The following is a 21,339-nucleotide window of genomic DNA, read 5'->3' as shown; positions in this document are numbered from 1 at the left end:
TCCACCACTCCCCCTCTCAGCCTCAGTTTCCCCAGCTTGGAGCTGAGCCAACGACAGCCACGATCTCTTCAGGTCCTGGAACCCACGAACATGAGGCTGACCAGCATGAGACGTTCAGTAACAGCAGCTGTCACCCTCAGTTCCAAGCGGGAGAGGGGCGGGAACTTCAGTGGCCAGACCCAGGCTGCTCCAGCTCCCCTCCCCCCAGACCCCTGCCAAACCGGAAAAGCTCAAGGTTTCAATTGACAGCAAACAACCCACCTTTTTCCTGGGAAATCGAAACTGAAAGCCCAAACTGGTTTTTGCCTACAGATGCCCCCATTCAAGCCTCTAGGTCGGAGGATCGTGTCCGAACTTGTCATTAGTCAGGACGGCCCCTATGCTAATAAGGGGGTAGCCCCAGCCAGCAGAAGGTCCCAACGTCCTACTTCCTGCGGGCAGATCTATCTGTGCTGCCGAAGCGAGCACCCTGCGGGCAGATCTAGATGGCACCGACTTTTTACCATCGTTGGCCGGAGCCCGTGACTGAAAAATCAGGGTCAATGGTGCAAAGTCAGTGTTGGGGGTGGAAGTGTCTGAGCTTTGGCCTGATCTTGGTGGTGCTGGGTCTGCTTGTGCCCCTGATCATCTTTGCTGTCCGAGCCAACAGCAAAGCCTGCAAGGAGGGCCTCCTGGCAGAGCAGGAGTGTCGTACTGTCACCCGCCTCTTGGAGCTCCAGCTAGCCCAAACCCGGCAAGACTTAGTAGGGGCGATGGGCGAGGCTGCCACCTGCAACCAGACTGTGGTAAGCGGCCGGGACTTCGGGAGAGGGCCCTGTGGTTGCACGGCCCCCACAGGTCTAGATGGGGATGGAGAAATTCTGGGCCCCCGTGTCGGAAGTTGGGTTTTGCCGCTAGGGTTTGGGGGACCTCTAAACTTTCTCAGCGGTGCTGGTCTAGAGCAGGGCTTTAAACACCCCCAGAGCACCCAAATCCCCACTAAAATGTGGGAAGAGTCTCCAACCTGTTTTGGGAGAGCTAGCGGCTGCTCTCTGCACCAGTCTTGGGCAGCAGAAATCCCATCTAAGGTTGGGATGGAGACTTCACCGCGTCCAAAAGAAGGGTGGGGCTCCGAATACACCCACCCCATCCCTGGGAGACTTTGAAATGTTCACGCGGGTCCTGATATGGGGGACCTTGAAACTCCCCATGACATCTAACTTGGGCTCGGAAATCCCTATGTTCTGGGTTTAGGGGAGGACATCTAAGTCTTGGGCAAGAGCCCATGAGGTCTGAGAGTTTCCTCGAGGGCTTGAGCATAGGATCCTCCAAATTCCCATGTGGGGAGCCTCAAATCCTCTATTTCAGGGATCACATCCTTAGGTGCCCTGGGAGGGTGGGAGGTTGTGGCCATTCTTAGAGGCGGGAGACCAGAGTGCAGGGAGGGTTGGAGGGAAACCTGAAAGGGCTTTGGACCCGGGCCCCTCTGACCACAGGGCCTGGGGGAGAGGTCCAGGGCCCCCCAGCAGCCGCTACCCCCACTCCGCAGGCCAGAAGACCAGTCTCTGACCCTCCCCTCTGTCCCAGGTGAACCTTTCCACTTCCCTGGAAATGGAGAAGGCCCGGGGTCTGGAGCATCTCACCAGAAGAGAGGAGCTTCAGAGTAAGAAAGCATAAAGCCAGGGTTCTTCGGAGGGGGACTGGGAGGAGCAGGTCAAGAGCTGAACCCCAGAGGAGGAGGGGCGGGGGAGGGAGGAAGGGGCAGGGAACAAGGGGGGGCGGGGGGGGCGGGAGGAAGTCCCAGGTTGGGGTCACCAGGGAGTGGTCAGAATCCAGTGAAGGGTGGGAAAGTAGTACCCCAGGTTTCCAAGGTGGGGTGGCGTGAGGATAGGACTGAAGGTGGTGTCGGATCCCGGGATGGAGCCAGGCAGAAAATGTGGCCACTTGTCACGCCTTGTCCGGCCACCGTACCACTGTGCTGACACGGCCCCGATTCTCCCCCACCTTAGGAGAGGTTGAGAAATTGAAGGAGAAGCTGCAGAAGGCTTCGGAGGAGGCAGAGCGACTAAGGTCTGAACCCCAGCCCCTGATTGTGCCCCTTTCACCACACCTGTCCCATCCCAAGACCCAGGACGCCCTTTGCCTGCAAAGTTCCCATTGCTCAGGGCACAGAGTTTGAATCCCAGCCTTGTCCCTCTGGTCACGCGAGCCTTGAGAGGCCACAGCCCCACTCTCTTCCCCACTGACTTGGTCGGGGAGGAGGGGAGATTCTGAAGGGCGACAAGGCCAGACCCGGTGCAGGCCCTGGCAGCTGCCTCAGGTGTTCCCGCATCTTCCCCCAGAAAAGAGAAGGAGGCCTGGAGCAAGCAAGGGGAAACCAGCTTCGGCAGCTCCTCGAAATTGCTCAGCCCCTTGATGGTCCCCGTGTGCCTGTTCCTGGGCCTCACTGCTCTGCTGGCCTGAGGACTGCTGGTAAGAAAGATGGCCTGGGGTAGAAGAAAGCTGGGGTCGGGAGGGAGGGAGGGATTCTAGGATAGGTCAGGGTCTGGGGGGGGGGGACCTGCCTACAGGGTAGTTGGCAGGGCACAGAGAGGGAGAGCGGAGGGAGAGAGGGCTCCCTGAGTGGGGAGCCGGCCTGGAATGGGGCAGGGCCATCTTCCATTCCCCTCCAGGCCACCCTAAGTCCCCCTTAGGATGTCTCCTTAGCTCACAGCCTGGACTTTCCCCTTCAAGGCTTCCCTGACCAGACCAGTTCTGAGGGAGCCACATGGCTGCATGGTTAGGGGGAGGTGGGCAAGACAGTGGTGTGTGGGGACGGGGAAGGACAAGGAGCCTCCTCTGGGATGGAGCAACAGGGCACTTGGCCCAGGGCTGCCTCCTCCCCCACCCCCGCGCCTGACTTCGCCTGCCCCCAGAGCAGGGCAGGGCATGGGGTGGGGAGTACCTATTTCTTGGTTTCTTGGTTTCCAGAAGCTCACTGGCTTCTGAAGCCTTTGAACTCCAAAAAGTAGACACCCCTTGGTGGGGGGGAGACCATACTCTTAAGTTCCTGGAGTGAATGCCATTGTGTCATCTCCGTGCACCCGGGGCCTCCCCTGCAGCTGGGGGCAGACTGACTGACATCCACACCCAAGCTTCCCCGCTCCAGAGTGTTCCCAGGGACCCTTGGGGTTTGGGCGGGAACCATCCTTCTGCCTCTCTGGCCCTCTTCACTGGGCTCATCACACAGGACTCTACACCCTCCTTCAGCACTCACCGTGTGCCAAGCATTCTAGTCATGTACTCTCATCTCCTGTCCTCACTGCATCCCCTGATGCCTGGTCCAGTGGGGGGAAACCCAGGCTATGGCAGGGGGGACATCCCATCGTAGTTCCCAATTCCATCCCACAGACCATTTGGGACTGGGATTCAAACCTGGATCTGCAGACACACACAGGCCAGGCCCTTGTCAGGGTGTTCCTCCCCACCCCAGCCCAAACTCATTCCTCCCGTGGTACCCCAGCTCTGGGAACCCCTTCTCCCAAGAGTCTCTCTGCTTCTTCAAAATTCAGAGCTGCTGTCTCGATAGACACTAGGTCGACTTTCACGGATCCTCCCAGCCTCCATCAATCCTTCCTCCTCTGTTATCTCTCTTTCTCCAAGCCGTTCTGGAATCCCAGCTATTGTCCAGGCTACTTCCTGCTGGCTATTGTCCAGGCTACTTCCTGCTGTCGCCCTGGGGTGGGGACCATAGTGTTTGTTGGTACTGTTGACTTGTGAGTGGGATTGGGCTCTAGGAGGACGAGGACATTCTGCCCTGGGTGCTACAGGATCCTGAGCAACTTCCCTGGCCTCAGGGCACCTGATGCCTGTATACTGCCCCACCACCACATTGTGACAATTAAAAAAAAAAACCACAGACATTACCAAGTCTGCCATGGGGGGGGGGAGGGGCAGCAGGTTCACTTCCTGTGAGAACCTCTGCTCTCCAGGCAGAGCTTCCCAGTTTTCCTCACTTTCCCCAGTTTGCCAGAGCGCTCAGGAGGAGTTCGTGGGGCTGCTTTAGGATGACAGAGTCATTTCACCCCCTAGGAACAGCCCCCCTCTTCTCCCCGCCCTGCCTCACCAATAGGGAAACTGAAATCCAGAAAAGTTCCTGGACTTAATCAGGGCTTCTGAGCTGCTCAGGGAATTGAAACTTCTGATTCCCAGAAACAAACCCTTCTCACGTGACCTCCCTCAGTCCGGCCCCGCACCCCCCATCCTGGCCCCCCAACCTGTTCCTTGAAGCTGGAAAGGCAGGTATTCCAGAGCTGGGTTCTGACTGGAAAGGAACAGGAGCTCTGTTCAGGAGGCTGGCCACCTGGGGAGAAGGCGGACTCTCTTCCAAGAGCCAGCTCCAAGGTTTCTGGCTGGCCCAGAGATTTTTCAAGGGATCTAGGGCAGTTAATCAGTTAGGGGAGGCAGTGGCCTGAGATAATTCTTGATTACATGCAGTCTTGATGGTGCCCACTATGGACGTAATTATGGCGCTCACAGCTCGTGTACGGGATTCTGGGTCCTTCGTGCCCCCCCCCCCCTCCCCGGCATGCTCTGTTCTTTCCAGGAAAGAATGCAGGATCCATAAATACACAAAGAAAGGTTTAGTGCATCAATCACTCGGGGTAAAGGTGCTTGCTAAAACTTAGCGACTGCTAGACCGGTCAGAGGGGCCAAGGGGGCTTCACCTCCCCCACCATCCTCAACCCCCTCTCCCAGCTCGGCTACCAGACTGTCCCAAACAGTGCTGCCCCCCCCAACCCGTCACGCCCCTACCCCCCCCCCACCCCTGGCCCATGCCTAGGCTGTGTTCCCATGGTGATGGGGGACAGGTTTGCCCAATATGATGGATTCAAACTGTTTAGCTTCTCTTCCCAAGCCCCCACACTTAGCTGAGTAGAAACTTCTCTCCTTTCTAGAAATGCCCCTGTAGGGGCCAAGGATGGGCCGCTTTGGCATGAAGACTATAATGAGTAAAAAAGACAGTCAAGGGGCACCTGGATGGCTCAGTCTGTAGAGCATGTGACTTTTGATCTCAGGATCATGAGTTCAAGCCCCACGTTGGGCATAGAGCCTACTTTAAAAAAATCAAATATTCTGATTAAAAAAATAAAACAAGGGCGCCTGGCTGGCTCAGTTGGTTAAACGTCTGCTTGCCTTCGGCTCAAGTCATAATCCCAAAGTCCTGGGATGAGGGCTCCCTGCTCAGCAGAGAGTCTCCCTGTCCCTCTCCCTCTGCCCCTCCCCTCCACTCAGGCTCTCTCTCTCTTTTACAAATAAATAAATAAAATCTTTTTAAGAATTAAAACCTTAAATTTAAAAATTTAAGATCTTAAAATTAAAGATTTTAATTAAGATTAAAATTAATCTTAATTAAAAATTAAGATCTAAAATTAAAGATCTTAAAGATCTTAAAATTTAAAATCTTAAGATTTTATTTATTTATGACAGAGAGAGATAGCAAGAGAGGGAACACAACCACGGGAAACTGGAGAGAGAGAAGCAGGCTCCCCGCTGAGCAGGGAGCCCAATGCGGGGGCTCAAACCCCGGACCCTGGGATCATGACCTGAGCAGAAGGCAGATGCTTAACAACGTTGCCACCCAGACGCCCCAAATAAATAAAATCTTTAAAAAAATTTAAAAAATTTTAATAAGCCACCAAAAATTAGCATGTCTAAAGGAGGAGGAGACTCCTAAAGTGAAAGTGTTTTATTCAAAGCCCCTCTCCAGCCAAGCTCACAGAGAAAACTCACAGGCTTCTGACCTGGCCCTGACTCTCTCCTTTTCTAGGTCATGGTGCCCCTCATTTTCAGAAAAGAGACCACCACGGGATGCCTGCGTGGCTCAATCGGTGAGGCGGTGAGGCGAAGCGTCTACCTTGAGCTCAGGTCATGATCGTGGGATCCTGGAATTGAGCCCCCACATGGCTCTGCTCAGCAGGAAGCCCGCTTCTCCCTCTCCCTCTCCTTGCGGCTCCCCCGCTCCCCCTTCTCGTGCTTTCTCTCTCTGATAAATAAATAAAATCTTTAAAAAAGAAAAAATAGACCACCACCACGAAGCATGTTCTTTTCTAACAACGAAGCATATTCTTTTCTAACGACAAATCACATTCTTTTCTAGTGGGAACCCACATCCCGGATGAGCCCCAGAAAGAAACTTGTCACTTCCTGCCCTATGGGGCCAAGCAAACATCGACATCCCCTCTCCCCACTCACCCTCCCCCAGAGGCTCAGCTGCAACCCTCTCACACCCTTAAAAGCCTTTAAAAGGCCCAGCCTTACGGAAACTCACCCAACAGACATCTCTCTTGATGTCTGGCCCCTCTCCTCCTTTGGAGAGTGAGTAAATTCTGTCCTGCTTAGGGCTCTAATCTCTGTGTAATTCTTTGCCACCCAGCACACCGGCCACCTTAACATCATTTCAAAGCTTTCTTTGAACTTACTGGTCATCCTGGGCTTCCCACTATTTGCCCTATACTCCTATCTCCCCAGAGACCCCCTCCCTCTCCCCAGTTCTCCCCACTCAGATTTCAGCTCTGCTGACCGGCCTCTGCCTTCCCACCCACCCGCAGGTGATCCTCCCTTGGCTCCTCCCCAGCCCCCTCTCCTTCTCCTCAAGACCCCGTCCCCTTCAGCGCTTGCCTCCAGGTCTGGATCCTTCCGCCCACACTTGTTCTGGCCGCCCTTCCCAACCCCCCCCCCCCAATTCCCTCAGAGGGCATGCCATGGTTCGGGTCTATCTTCCCTTCTGCTCACCAGATCTTTCTCTTATAAGATGTAAGCTTGGCTCTTTTTCAACCCATCCTGCCAGGTTCACTAAGGAATCTGAATAATTCACTCTCTCCTCCGGATGTATCGTAGAGGGACCTATACAATTAGGAATGGGACAGGGAGACCACCCAGAGATCAGATAAAAATCCTGCTCTTTTCCTTTTTTCCTCACTGAGGCTCTTCAAAAACTCACCGACCTTGAACCTAATAACTCTCATGCAGGAAAACTGAACCTAGCTATGCATTTCATCTCCCAGTCAGCCCCAGATACTAGAAAAACAAAACAAGACAAAATTAGATAAAGCCCACAAACACCTCAATCCAAAGCACTAGACCCAGCCTGCAAAGTTTTTAACAGCAGAGAGGAGGAAATCAAAGAGGAAATGAGGAAGGGATTAAAAAAACGATCTCAGGTTTATCAACTCCTGCCTACTGCCCTTACTGGAGCTATTCTAGAAAAGTCTTACTCTGCTGGCTTGACCCAAACATTCAGCAAGTCCCCTCCAGGAGCTTGTTACACTTGCGGTAAGCCTGGCCACTGGTCCAAACCATGTCCCAATTAAAAAAAAAAAAAAAAAAAAAGCAAAAGCAGAAAAGGGCCACCCAAAACTTCTTGCCCTGCCTGAAGAGTGATGACCCCATCCTCAAAGTAGGGGGTGGGCACCTCCCAAAACCTGTCTTCAGATCCCAAACAGGGGAGAGGGTCAGCCCCATCCCTGGCGATCTCTTGGGACTTCTTTAGGATATGGACCAACACCCCCCAGGATCTCCCTGGATTTTCAGGACCCTCTTCTCCCTCCCCCATCTCTGTTGCTGGGGCTCATGGTGTTCTTTCTCACCCTTTCAGCTACCCAGCTCTTGCCATGTGCCCTGGGAGATCAAATCTCCTCTCCCCCATCCAGGATGAGACATCATGACCAAACTAGAGACTCGCTTTTCTCTGCACCCCGCACACACCCAATCCCAATTCTTGGGAGTCCTTACTGAACCTACACATCCCTTCCACTTCATTCTCTCCAGTTATGACTCCCAGTCCCTCATCCATACAGGACACCTCCCAACCTGTCAAGGCTACTCACCTCACCCCCATCACCATACACCTCAAGGAGCCTACTTTTTCCCCTTCCAAACCCCAGTATCCTCTCAAACCTCAGGCTTGCAGCCCCTCGTTTCCAAATTCCTTTCCTCAAATGTATTTTTTAAAAGATTTTATTTATTTGTTTGTTTGTTTGTTTGTTTGACAGAGACAGCAAGAGAGGGAACACAAGCAGGGGGAGTGGGAGAGGGAGAAGCAGGCTTCCCGCCGAGCAGGGAGCCCCCCCTCAGGGCTCAGATCCCAGGACTCTGGGATCACGACCAACCGACCAACCGGAGCCAAAGGCAGAGGCCTAAGGACTGAGCCAACCAGGCGCCTGTCTTTCCTCAAATGTATTAAAGCCTACTAACTCTCCTTACAATACTCCAATCCCTTCTGACAAAAAACCAGTGCTAGAGACTAGTTCAGGATCTCAGAACTGTCAATGAGACAGTCCTCCCTCCCCAAGCCAGTCCTTTCCCCACCATGCCACCCTCCTTCACGTACTTCACTGTCTTAGATCTTAAAGATGCGTTTTTCAGTATTTCCATCTCCCCTAGGACCCCGAGACCTTTTCGCCTTAGCATGAAACAGTTAACTTGGACGCTTCTCCCACGGGTCTCAGGGCTAGCCCCCACTTCCACAGACCAGCTCCGGCATCAGATCTCTGCAACCTCTCCCTTCCAATTCGCAGCCCTCTCCCACCTGTGGATGGCCTCCTCTTCAGTCCTGCTGAGTCCACCTTCTATTTCTGACACCATCACCGTCCTCGCCTTCCTAAACAACAACGGTTATGGAGTCTCCCTTTCCAAAGCCCATCCTAATCAACAATCTGTCCCACACCTAGGATTTTTGCTCACACGGGGACAACTCACCATATCGCCCTGCACGGAGCCTAACTCTCGAACCTACTTCCTCTTTGGCAAACCCCCCACTTAGAAGGGGCACTGTGCCATCATGTACCTAATTCCTGACCAACACCTTCCCGACTCACCAGCCCTCCCACCCCTAACACGGACTGTGCTCTCTCTCTGTCAAATAAATAAATAAAATCTTAAAAAAAAAAAAAAAGGAAGAATGACCTTTTCCCATTTCCCCAAATCAAGAATAATTTCAAATAAAGAGAGGAAGGAATGAAAGAGTCTTATTCAAAGCCCCCTCCCCAGCCAAGTTTACAGACAAAGCTCACAGGTGTCTGTATTTGGCCCTGACTCTGTCTTTCCAGGGTGCCCCTCATTCCCGGAAAACAGACCACCACTACAAAACACATTCTTCTCTAGCAAGACCACAACCCACATCCTAGACAAGCCTGCACAGAGCCCGCCCCCCCACACACACAGCCCCCAGAAACTTGTCACCTTCTGCTCTACGGGACCAAGCGTCGACCCCCTCCTCACACACCCTCCCCCATGCGCACAACTGCAAAGCTCTCACATCCTTAAAAGCCCCTAAAAGGCCCAGCTGGACAGAAACTCGGGAGGACATCTCTCTTGACGTCGGGCCCCTCTCCCCACTTGGAGCATGAATGAACTCTGTCCTGCTTGTTGCTCTACTCTTTGTGCAATTCTCAGAGGCCAGCAAGGAGTCACCCTAACGCAAGGGAAAGAGGAAGAGGAGGGGGAAGTAGGGGGAGAGGGAACAGAAGGGAAGGAGAAGAAAAGGGCAGAAGTAGAAAGAAGGAAGAGGGGGAAGAAGGGGAGAAGGAAATGGAGGAGGGCCTGGAGGAGATGAAAAGAGGAGGAGGAGGAAGGGAAGGGGGAAGAGAAGGGAGAGGAAGGGGAGGATGGGAGGAAGAAGAGCAGGGGGAGGAGGAAGGGGGAGGAGGAGATTCACTTCCGAGCGGTAGGGAAATCGCGAGTCTAGACTGACCTGGATCTGATTCGCGATGTAAGTTCGCCCCCTGGCGGCGTAGTGGAGAACGGGCAGGGAGACGGGACCGATCCGTTCCCGCGTCTGCCCACTGACCCTCACGGCCAGTCACAGGAAGCGTGACAGCCTTAGCTAGGCCGACCTCTGTCGGTCGGTAGCCTCCTGTCTTGTAGTCTCAGTTTTTCCATGAACACAATGAGGGGCCTTGGCGAGTACCCCCAAGGCAGATGGGTGCTTTGCAAAGTTGTGCTCACATGGTTCCCACTCCACTTCACAGTGGGGGAGACCCTGAGGCTAGGAGGACAGAACATGGGGTGTAGAGGCAGGGGTGGAACCAAGGACCACCCCCCAACACACACACACACACACACACACAATCCTGTCCTGGCCTCCTGTAGCCTAGGCTGGCCTCTGGCGGGGGTCCAGCCCCTCCCAACGGACTCGGGAAGCCACGGCGGGCGGGGCGGAACCGTGGGTGTCCCTGGCGCCCCAAGGTGCCAATTAAATACTCGTGGCTGTCTGGGGCCAGAGCTGTGGACGGCGGCATGGCCGAGCTGGGGCCAGAGCCGGGACGCGCGTGGCGGGTGCTAGCCCTGTGCGGGGCTGCGGTGTTCCTGGCGGCAGCAGCAGCTGGGGCGGCCCTGCTGGCCTGGAACTTGGCCTCCTCGACCTCCCGGGGACCTCGCTGCCCAGAGCCAGGGGCCAATGCCACGGCGCCCCCCGAGGACCTGGCGCCTGAGCTCGAAGAACTGCGGCGACGGCTGGCAGAGGCTATCCAGCACAAGGAGGCTCTGGCGAGACAGCTGGACCAGGCCAACCGAGTCGGACGGGAGCTGGAGGAGGCACTAAGGGCCTGTCAGGGCCGTCAGGTAGGTGGGCAGGATGGTGGGCTGGGGAATCCAGAATTGGGAGAGGGCATGCACTCACATCCCTAGGGCTGCCCCCCACCCCCCCACCCCGTGCATTGGTTTCCCTAATTCTTCAACTGAGGGGGGCAAATGACAATAGCACCATAGTCCCTTCCAAATCTATAATACCAGTTCCCCCTGGAGTCCACCTTCTGACCAAGAAGGTCCCCACGGTTCTCTCTGCCTAATAGCTGGTGATGCTTAGGGAAGCCCCAGACCCCTGAGCCCACCTGGGGAGGCCCTGTGCTAACCCTCTCCTTCGGGTGCCCACACAATCTCCCCCAGCCAGTGTCCAGCGGCCCTATTTCGAGAGGGGACATTCACGTCACCTGTAATTAGGAGGCTAAAGTTGGCCTCTTGGGGGAGGTACTGGCCAGGTCCTCCCTTTTCCTCTGGCCACCCCTTCAAACTCTTTCTTAACCCTTCCCAGCCCTGGGCCTTGCAAAAGAACCATCCTCAAAGTCCCAATCTTTCATTTAGCAACTATTCTCTATCTCTGTGTACCAGGCCCAGCAGGGGCTGAGCGGTGTGAATTTTAGAACCAAAACAGACCTCTACCCTTTACGTGCCTGCCTAAGAGAAGGGCCTGAGGCCACTGAGGTTAAGAGTAGCCTGCTCTGGGTTCAAATTCTGACTCTGCCCTTCCGTGGAAGATATTCTGAGGCCAGGCCCATTGTTTTGAACCATGTCTCCCATAGCTGAGGGAGCATACTTCTGAAACGCAATCATTGCCAACCACCAAACTGGCCTGTATTGGTCTGAAACCCTAGTCAGTGAGTATAGACGTAGCTGGAATTGGAACCGCAGTCTGACCGCAGAGCTAAACCGTTTCCACATCCGGTGGCTTGGAGTAGGGGGCAGCGGTCACCGCTGGGTACGGCAGGCCACTTGTGTGCTTTCCAACCACAGGACTCCCAAAGGCCATTCCAAATAAAGTTAAGGGAAAGAGGGGAGACTTCACTTCTTCTCTCCCCGCCCCTTCCCACCCCTCTACACTCCTCACTTCCCCTCCGCTTCTCAGAGCCGGCTTCAAACCCAACTGATGACCCTGAAGACTGAGATTGAAGAGGCCAAGGCAGAGGGGACCCAGATGGGGGCTGAGAACGGGGCGCTCACAGGTGCGTTGGGGAGCAAGACGGGACCAGAGCTGGGGTGGGAGGAGCCTAAAATGTTCCTGGTTATGCAAATGACACGCTTGGGTGCAAACGTAAAGGACATGCCAATAAACGCGAAAAGTTATGAAAGAAATGCACGTAACACTCAAAGACCAAGCAAATGTCACACAAACAACGCAAATACAACAAAATATGCAAACGCCACGTACAAGACTCCTGAAAGCAATACAAACCTATGAAAAGCTCTGCAAATGACACGTAAAGGTCTTGCAAACAGCACACAATTTTAATTCAAATAAGGCAAAGCTGCAAATAGTATGCAGACTATAAACTGTTAGTGGGGTAGGGGCGAGGTCTCGAGGCGTCAGAGCTGACCCCGCTCCCGGCGCCCGCAGAAGCCCTGGCGCACTGGGAGGCTGCAGCCGTGGAGTCTGCGCGGAGGCTGGAGGAGGCACAGCAACGCGCACGCGCGGCCGAGGCCGAAGCCGAAGCCTGCGCAGCCCGGGAGGCAACGCTGAGCGAACGCGCGTGAGTGAAGGGCGGGGCCTGGGGATGGAGAAGGGGTGGGGCCTTGTGGGCGGGGCTTTGGAAAGTTGAGATGAGAGGGTCAAAGAGGCGATCCTAGAGTTGGAACCTAGGGGTGGAGAAGGATGTAGCTCTCTGGGGGCGAGAATCTCCTCGTGGGGGCGGGTACTCTGGATACCTTTGTCCCTGGGGTCGGACTTACATGGAGGGCCCTGGGGAAGGGCAAGGAGCGGGAAAGGATGTAAGGAAAAGGTATTGAGAGAGAGGACGGGATCTGGAGGTGGAGCTCCTAGAAAAGGAGCTGGGAGTCGCTGAGGAGGAGTCCCAGGAATGGCTGGGGGTAAGAAAGGACAGGGGATCCTGGGGAGTGGGGGTTCTCAGGAAAGATGGAAGAGTACTGGGGGGAGGGGAGGGAGGACGGAGGTCCAGGTGCTGAGGCGCTTCTCCCCACCTTTGTCAGGAAAGCCCTGGAAGCCGAGTTGGGCCCCCAGCGCAAAGTGCCGCAACCCCGATCCCGCTCGGTGTTACGACCCCGACCCAGCCCCCGTTCGCGCTCTCGCCCAGGACCTTCTGGGGGCTGCCGGAGGCCAGCGCGGCGCGCACGAGGGTGAGTCGGCCCCCAGCAGGATGAGGGCTCTGAGGCCAGGAGGGCGCACACTGTGGCTGGAACATGTAGAGAGGTGCCCCCGCTGGATAAGATGCCCCGTCGACACCCATCAACGCTCAGCTTTAGATCCAGAAACCACTCTGAACGGAAACTACAGAAAGGAGACTCGACCCTCTCTCCCCAACCTTCTAGTGTGTATTTTACAGGCGGGGAACTGAGACCCATTTGCTAACACAATAAGATAAGTGTTTTGGGACTTAAAGCCCCTTCTAACGACAGCGTTGATTCATCCCACAGACATGAAGACTTAGGGTCCAGCCCTGGCTCAAGAGTGACCTGGAAGGGTCACTTCTCCTCTGTGGGCCTCAGTTTACCTTGTCTGTAAATTGAGTGTTTGGAATCATATTTAGCAAGCCAGCCTATCTTTGACAACAAAAACTGACCAAGATGGCATGACGGGAAAACTACAGAGTCCTCTTCCTATGAGGAGGGTATGAAACTCCCAAATGAAATTTTAGCAAAAAGAATTAAGCAACAGATTTTTAAAATACATCACAACAGAGGGGACTTAGGTCTGAGATGCAGGGATGACTCAATATTCACAAGTCTGCTAATAGATTTCACCACACTAATGGATCAATAAGAAAAGTTCTGGGGGCGCCTGGGTGGCTCAGTCAGTTAAGCGGCTGCCTTCAGCTCAGGTCATGATCCCAGGGTTCTGGGATCGAGTCCCACAAGGGGCTCCTGTTCAGCAGAGAGCCTGCTTCTCTCTCTCCCTCTGCCTGCCGCTCTGCCTACTTGTGCTCTCTGTCTCTCTGTCAAATAAATAAAGAAAAGAAAAGAAAAGTTCTGAAAAGGCCATCAAAATGAGGGCCAAGGTGAGGATGACCACTGTCAAGTATTTAATATTGTTCTAGAGGTAGTAGCCTATGCACTTAGACAAGGAAAAGAAAGAAGAGGTATGAATATTAGGAAAGCAGTAGGGAATTTATAGTTTGGATCATATGTAAGCACTGTTTATGTAGGTAAAAAATAATAGAAATCCCAACAATTTCATATGGCTCAATTTCACATTAATTTTGTCTTTTAACTTATATTTGACATAACTTCAGATTTACAGAAAAGTTGGAAGATTAGTACAAAGAATTCCTGGATACTCTTCCTCCAGAGTCCACAAATTTTACCTCCTTTGCTTTATTCTTTCTCTCTCTCTCTCCTTCTCTGAACCTTTTATGAAAAACTTGCTGAAATGATGTCTTGTTACCCATAACATGTGAGTATGCATTTCCTAAAAACAAGGGCATTCTCCTACATAATTATAGTACAATCACGAACATCAGAAAATGGACATTGAGGGGCGCCTGGGTGGCTCAGTGGGTTAAGCCTCTGCCTTCAGCTCAGGTCACGATCTCAGGGTCCTGGGATCGAGTCCCGCATCGGGCTCTCTGCTCAGCAGGGAGCCTGCTTCCTCCTCTCTCTCTCTCTGCCTGCCTCTCTGCCTACTTGTGATCTCTCTGTCAAATAAATAAATAAAATCTAAAAAAAAAAAAGGACATTGATTGATAAAACACTACTATCTCATCTACAGACTTTAATCAGACTTTGCCAACTGTTCTCATAATATCTTTTATAACAAAAGAACATCCCGGAAGAACATCCCGGCTCATACATTGTATTTGGCAAGCCTTTCATCTTTTTTAATCTGGAACATTTCTCAGTCTGTCTTTGCCTTTCATAACATTGGCATTTTTTAGAGGCCTGGGACAGTCATTTTTTGGAATCCAAGTCTGGGTTTGTGTGTTATTTCTGTAAGGTTAGTTTTAAGTTGGCATTTTGGGCAGGAAAGCCTCATAAACAATTCAGCCTAATGTTATGATCTTCTGGCAGTATGATTTTATATATAGAAAACCCAGAAGAATTAACCGAAGCTTTCCTAAATTGATTTCATATAAATAGTTATACCCAGGAATAAATTAATTTCCTTATTACATAAGGAGATCTTATAAATTAATTTTTCAAAAAACAGTTCGAGGGGTGTCTGAGTGGCTCATCAGGTTAAGCCTCTGCCTTCGGCTTAGGTCATGATCCCAGGGTCCTGGGATCAAGCCCCAAATCCAGCTCTCTGCTTGGTAGGGAGCCGGCTTCCCTCTCTCTCTCTGCCTGCCTCTCTGCCTACTTGTGATCTCTCTCTCTCTGTCAAATAAATAAATAAAATCTTTAAAAACAAAAACAGTTTGGTAGAAAAAAATGAGCAATGAATGTAGACAGTCAACTCATAGAAATATAAGAAAAAAATATGCCCAACCTCACTCCTCAAAAAGAAATGCTAATTGAATCAATGTGATACCACTTTGTACCCATGAGTCCAGCCAAGATAAAAACAAAAACAAATCACAATGTATGCTGTGCTGGCAATACCATGGCGAAAAAAGTAATCCCACAGGGTGCTGGTGAAACTGCTCCTTGGTACGACCACTTGGAAGGGCAATTTTCTAGAAAATTGAAAGTGCATATATCCTTTGCTTCATCAATTCCTCTTCTATAATTTTCCTACAACCACATTTACATGTGTACAAAATGATGGACCAGGGATGCCTGGCTGGCTCAGTCCATAGTGTATGCAACTCTTGATGTCAAGGTGGCAATTTCAAGATCCACATGGGTGGGGGGGCAGGGCCTACATAAAACTAAATAAATAGGAGTTGGTGGGTGGCTCATTAAGCACCCAACTCTTGATTTCAATTCAGGTCATGATCTCGGGGTCCTGAGATCGAGCCCCACGTGGGGCTCTGCACTCAGTGCAGTCTGCTTGTCGCTCTCCCTCTGCTCCTCCCCCTGCTCTCTCTCTGAAATAAATAAATAAAATTGTGAGAAAAAAAAAAGAGGGGCACCTGGATGGCTCAGGTGGTTAAGCAGCCGCCTTCAGCTGGGATCCAGCTGGCATCCAGGCTCCCTGCTCTGTGGGGAGCTTGCTTCTCTCTCTCCCTCTGCCTGCTTTTGCTCTCTCTTGCACGCTCTCTCTCTCAAATACACTTAAAAAAAAAAAAAAAAAGATGGGGCACCTGGGTGGCTCAGTTGGTTAAGCATCTGCTTTCAGCTCAGGTCATGATCTGAGGGTCCTGGGATGGAGCCTAGAATCCCTGCTCCATGGGAAGCCTGCTTCTCCCTCTCCCTCTGCTGCTCCCTCTGCTTGTGCTTTCTCTTGCTTTCTGTCAAATAAATAAATAACATATTTTTAAAAAGAAAGAAACAAAACAAAACAAAACGATGGACCAAATGCAATGCGGAACCCTGGGTTGGATCCTGGAACAGAGAACCCCTTAGTAAGAAGATCGCGTGCAGTCCCGAGTATAATTAATTTAAGGTACTGCAGTTAGTTTCTTAGTTTTGACGAGTGAGCCACGGTGGAAAAGAGCTTAACCATGGAAGAAGGTGGATGAGGGCTATTCAAGGCCCCTGTGCTATTTCTGCAACTTTTCTCTAAATCTACAATTATTCCAAAATAAAAAGTTTACTTCTAAAAAAGAGGCAAAGGGTAAGGGGAGGGGAGAGGATGAGATTTATTATCACATCGCGTTAAGTACGAAAAACTGGAAACCACCTCAGTGTCCTCCACTTGGGGACTGTTTCAGTGAGTGTCCATCTGTCCCCACAGTATCTGTCCCCACGGCGGAAATACCCACATGACTGTTAAAGGGGCCAAAGCAAATTTCTCTGAGAACATTAATGTAAAAAGCAGGAAAGTGATGATTTGTGTGCATTTTTCAAAATGCAGGGACGGAAGAGACTTTTACCCAAATGTCTCTGAAGGAAACACTGGTCAGGGCTGTGGCTTCCGGGGCAGGAACTGGGGGGGTGGGGTGGGGTGCTGTCTCATGTTTGTATATCGTTTTGTAAAGTCTGCATTTTAAATCATGCTTATGTATTACCTTTAAAATAATTAAAATTTGTTTCTAAAAATTCCTAAGAAGCTGGTGTTTGAGGGCAGTGGAAGCCCCCTTGGACCTCTTTCCCACACCTCATCCAGTCCTGTTCAACATCCCCACTAACACTCCCCCACCCCCTCACCCCAGGCCTTGGAGGCACCAGATCTAGGCCTTTACCTGGGAGGGACCCACCTGGAGGGGGAACTGGAGGGCCAACTCCCAAGGAGTAAGTGAGGCTGAGGGGAGGAATGTCTAACTGCTTAGTTCTCCTGACAGCCACCAGGGGTCGCCCCAACTTGCCACCCGGTTGCCGCCGGTTAAGGGCTCACTCAGAGCTGGAAAGGTTAAGCGTTTGTGTGAAACCTACCCCCACCCCTACCCCCAACTCTGGCGTCAATCCAGAAGTGAGCAGGAAGTGGCTTCTCCTTCTTGGAGTCAGCCAAAGCTGGAGACCAAGAGACTGACCCTGCTTTGTCTGACTTAAGACCTCTTGGAGGGCGCCTGGGTGGCGCTGTCTTAAATGTCTGCCTTTGGCTGGGGTCATGATGCCAGCATCGGGGGATCAATCCCTGCATCAGGCTCTCTGCTCAGTGGCGAGTCTGCTTCTTCCCCTGCTGTGTTCCCTCTCTTGCTGTCTTTCTCTCTGTCAAATAAATAAAATAAAATCTTAAAAACAAAACAAACAAAAAAAGACCTCTTGGGGTCCGAGGGTAAAAGGGCTGGGCTCAGGGTTGTAAATGCGATGTAAAACATTATCATTATCCATTCACTCTGGTGGCTTCATCTTGGCCATACCACCGTACCCCTGAAAATCAATTTTGGGGTTGGAGGGAAAAAGGAAGCCAAGGCAGGTGTGTGAGCAGGAGGGGCACAGTTAGATCTGGTGTCAGAAAGAATTAGGAAGAGAGGGCACAGACTGAGGGCTTTGATCCTCCAGGGAGACCATAGGACAGGTAGTAAGTAGGTGGGGACTGAGGGTGACCTACAGAGAACAAGAGCAGGTGCCCCCCCCACATCACCCCCCACATTCCCCTCCCCCCTTTGCTCTGAGGTTCCCTCAGCTGCTCAGGGAAGTAAATAGCACTCCTTGGTGGGACCTCCTCCTGGACCCCGCCTGTTCCCACCTCATAGGGCCAGCCTTTGGCCTGCCCTTACTCTGTTCTGTCTCCCACTCTCTATTACTCAAAGTCTCTGTCTCTCTCTAAGTCTCTGTCTCTCTTTATCTGTCTCCACCCCGACCCCCGCCATACCCTCCTAGGTCCCTGCCCTGGTTTCCCCTATCCTTGTCACCCTGTCGCCCCCATCCCATGGCTGCAGTAACAAAAGGAGGGACAGAAATGGGAAGTACGTGGGGCGCCTGGGTGGCTCAGTGGGTTGAGCCTCTGACTTCGTCTTGGGTCATGATCTCAGGGTCCTGGGATCCAGCCCCGCATCAGACTCTCTGCTGGGTGGAGAACCTGCTTTTCTGCCTCTCTCTCTGCCTGCCTCTCTGCCTACTTGTGATCTCTCTCTCTCTGTCAAATAGATGAATAAAATCTTTAAAAAGGGGGGGGGGGAGGAAGGATGGGAGGGAGGGAGGGAGGAAGGAAGAAAGAGAGAGAGAGAGAGAAAGAAAGAAAGAAACAGAGAAAGAAAGAAAGGGGAAGTGTGACACAGTTGTAGCCAGAGAGCACCTGGGACAGCGGCAGCCTGAGCCCGCCAGCACCCCCAATCTCAAGTAAGGAAATGGTTTGCCAGACAGGCACTTGGGTGGCTCAGTCCTTAAGTGTCTGCCTTCAGCTTGGCTGGGGTCCCAATCCCAAGCTTGGCTTTGGGCTCCCTGCCAAGTGGGGAACTGCTTCTCCCTCTGCCCCTCCCTCCCTGCCCTGACTGTGCGCTCTTTCTCTTTCTCTCGCTCACTCAAATGGATAAATAAAATCTTTAAAAATAAATAAATAAATGTTTAAAGATTTTATTTATTTATTTTAGATAGAGAGCTAGGCTCCATCCCAGGACCCTGCGATCATGACCTGACCCAAAGGCAAACATTTAACTGCACTGAGGCAGCCGGGCGCCCCTCTGTGAGAGCTTTTAAAAATCTTATGTCTTCTTACTATCATATGATCTCCCTGATATGAGGACGTGGAGATGCAACATGGGGGGTTAGGGGGATAGGAGAAGAATAAATGAAACAAGATGGGATTGGGAGGGAGACAAACCATAAGTGACTCTTAATCTCACAAAACAAACTGAGGGTTGCTGGGGGGAGGGGGGGTTGGGAGAGGGGGAGTGGGGTTATGGACATTGGGGAGGGTATGTGCTATGGTGAGTGCTGTGAAGTGTGTAAACCTGGCGATTCACAGACCTGTACCCCTGGGGATAAAAATACATTATATGTTTATAAAAAAATAAGAAATAAAAAAATCTTATGTCTTCTTGAGAATTTCAGTGTCAGTTTTAGGGAGTGACACAAAGTTAACTTCCTCATAATACTTTTCCCTTCTCTGTACAAACAAACAAATAAAACCAAACTGATGGTTTTTAATTTAGAGAACATACCAACACAAAAAAGTTTAAAATCAAAGCCTGATTTTGTGATCACCCTCCAAGGGAATTCAGAGGGGTTCATGTGCAAAATTTCCTGTGACCATGACAAACAGTTTTCAGGAAAAACCCAAGTGCTCACATCAGGACCAATGCATTTGACCTCATGTGAATCCAAAGACCTGTCATTGGCTTCCTCCCTCAGGGATTTTTGTGGCCAGGGACACAGGCAAAATGTGATCGGAAAGTCTGTTTTTAGAGATTTTAGACACTGCTGGCAGGAGTGTTGAAGGAAACCACCTCTGGAGGACAAACTGGTGACCAGCTGTCAAAATCTAAGATAAAAATGCTTTGGAACCCAGCGGTTTCATTTGTGGGGATTTCATATCAACTCTGATTTTATTCAGCGAAACAAAACATTTAGAAACTGTCTAAATGCCCACTGATAATTGTTGCGGTAATGTCTGTGGTGAAAACCTCAGCATCAGGCAAAAGGAATCAACAAATCTTAAAGACATCATGTTAAGCAAAAAGACAAAGTTTCATTATTTTTTCCATTAAAAAAAACTAGCTAATAAAACAAATTATTCAAAAAAGAAACACTGCTAATCTAAGATATGAGATCAAATTACCAAAAAGAGATAGAATGTTGCTTTTGAGCTTGATATGAACGATGTTAGGCTGTATATTCAAACCCCTGCTTCTAGGGCACCTGTGTGGCTCAGTCCTTTAAAGGTCTGATTCTTGATTTCAGCTCAGGTCATGATCTCAGGATCATGAGATTTAGCCCCACACGTGGAGCCTGTGATTCTCTCTCTCCTTCTCTCTCTGCCCCATCCAGCCCCCGACCCCCACTCAGGCAAATGAACTCTCTCTAATTAATTAATTCATTAAAAAATAAGGAGCACCTGGGTGGCTCAGTCGGTTAAGCTTCTGCCTTTGGCTCAGGTCATGATCTCAGGGTCCTGGGATCAAGCCCCGTGTTGGGCTCCTGGCTCAGCAGGGAGCCTGCTTCCTCTGCTTTCTCTGCCTGCCTCTCTGCCTACTTGTGATCTCTACCTGTCAAATGAATAAATAAAATCTTAAAAAAAAAAAGAAAGCTTATACTTTAAATAAATAAAATAGGACCACACAGGTGGCTCAGTCAGTTGACCATCTACCTGGGGCTCAGGGCATGATCTCAGGATTCTGGGATCAAGCCATGCCTCCCATTAAGCTCCCTGCTCAGCAGGGAGACTGCTTCTCCCAATCTCTCTGTGTGTGCATGCTCTCTCTCACTCTCTCTCTCTCAAATAAATCTTTTATCAAATAAATAAATCTTTTTAAAATAAATAATAAAACTGTTCCTTACACTGTGACACTCAAAATTTTACTATTGGATCTAGGGTGGCTTTTTGATTTTCTGGGAATTTATGGTTGCCTTTCTTTTTCCTTGACAGCAGATGTCATGCTCACATACACATACATGCAACACCTTCGATATATCGTGAAGAACAGCCAGGATCTTAAGTGCAAACCAAGATGTCACACCTACCGGTGCTGGCCCAGGCACTGCCCCTGTGTCTGTGTGTCTCCACTGGACCCAGGTTATCCATGGGCCCCAAGCACACTACTTGGAAGCAGTGTCCCTCCCCCGTATATCGATTTCTCATCCTGGCATCAGAAGCCACACATGATCCAGCCTCTCTCACCTTAAAAAATTGTCCTCATTTACGAAGGCTAAGTGTGTGCCAGCCGCCGTGACAAGTGTTTCACGACCGGCTATGTCGCCTCCACTTCCGACAAAAGAAAACTGTGGCTTAGTTAAGGAAGGAAAATCATTTGTCTGAGATCACCCAGGGGTTGGTAACACAGCCAGAGCTTAAATCCAGAGCCTATGTTGAAATTATGTATTCACTCTGCCTGCGCGGCCCCCGTTAACAAAGATGCAAGATGTCCTCCCCCCACCCTGCTCTGGGGACGCTGGGTGGGCCTGGCCAACCTAGAGAAATAGCTGGTTGGGCACCACTTGCAGCCCCCAACC

The 21,339-nt window shown here is 51.3% G+C and overlaps 2 protein-coding genes across 2 annotated transcripts; both read left to right on the top strand.

Moving 5' to 3' along the window:
• Positions 1 to 305: 305 nt before the first annotated feature.
• Positions 306 to 5,991, top strand: BST2 (bone marrow stromal cell antigen 2). Its single transcript, XM_045989875.1, has 5 exons — positions 306 to 785; positions 1,567 to 1,642; positions 1,989 to 2,049; positions 2,322 to 2,451; positions 5,789 to 5,991. The coding sequence occupies exons 1-4, from the start codon at positions 486 to 488 to the stop codon at positions 2,440 to 2,442; spliced, it is 558 nt and encodes a 185-aa protein (XP_045845831.1). The 5' UTR covers positions 306 to 485; the 3' UTR covers positions 2,443 to 2,451; positions 5,789 to 5,991.
• Positions 5,992 to 10,257: 4,266 nt separating this feature from the next.
• CCDC194 (coiled-coil domain containing 194) lies at positions 10,258 to 13,105 on the top strand. Its single transcript, XM_045992319.1, has 4 exons — positions 10,258 to 10,581; positions 11,642 to 11,738; positions 12,131 to 12,263; positions 12,721 to 13,105. The coding sequence occupies exons 1-4, from the start codon at positions 10,258 to 10,260 to the stop codon at positions 12,869 to 12,871; spliced, it is 705 nt and encodes a 234-aa protein (XP_045848275.1). The 3' UTR covers positions 12,872 to 13,105.
• The last annotated feature ends 8,234 nt before the right edge of the window (positions 13,106 to 21,339 follow it).

This window comes from Meles meles, chromosome 20 (assembly GCF_922984935.1).
Source record: "Meles meles chromosome 20, mMelMel3.1 paternal haplotype, whole genome shotgun sequence".
NCBI classification, from domain to species: domain Eukaryota; kingdom Metazoa; phylum Chordata; class Mammalia; order Carnivora; family Mustelidae; genus Meles; species Meles meles.
Note: the sequence above shows the minus strand (reverse complement) of the source record. Positions and strands in the feature narration are given on the sequence as shown.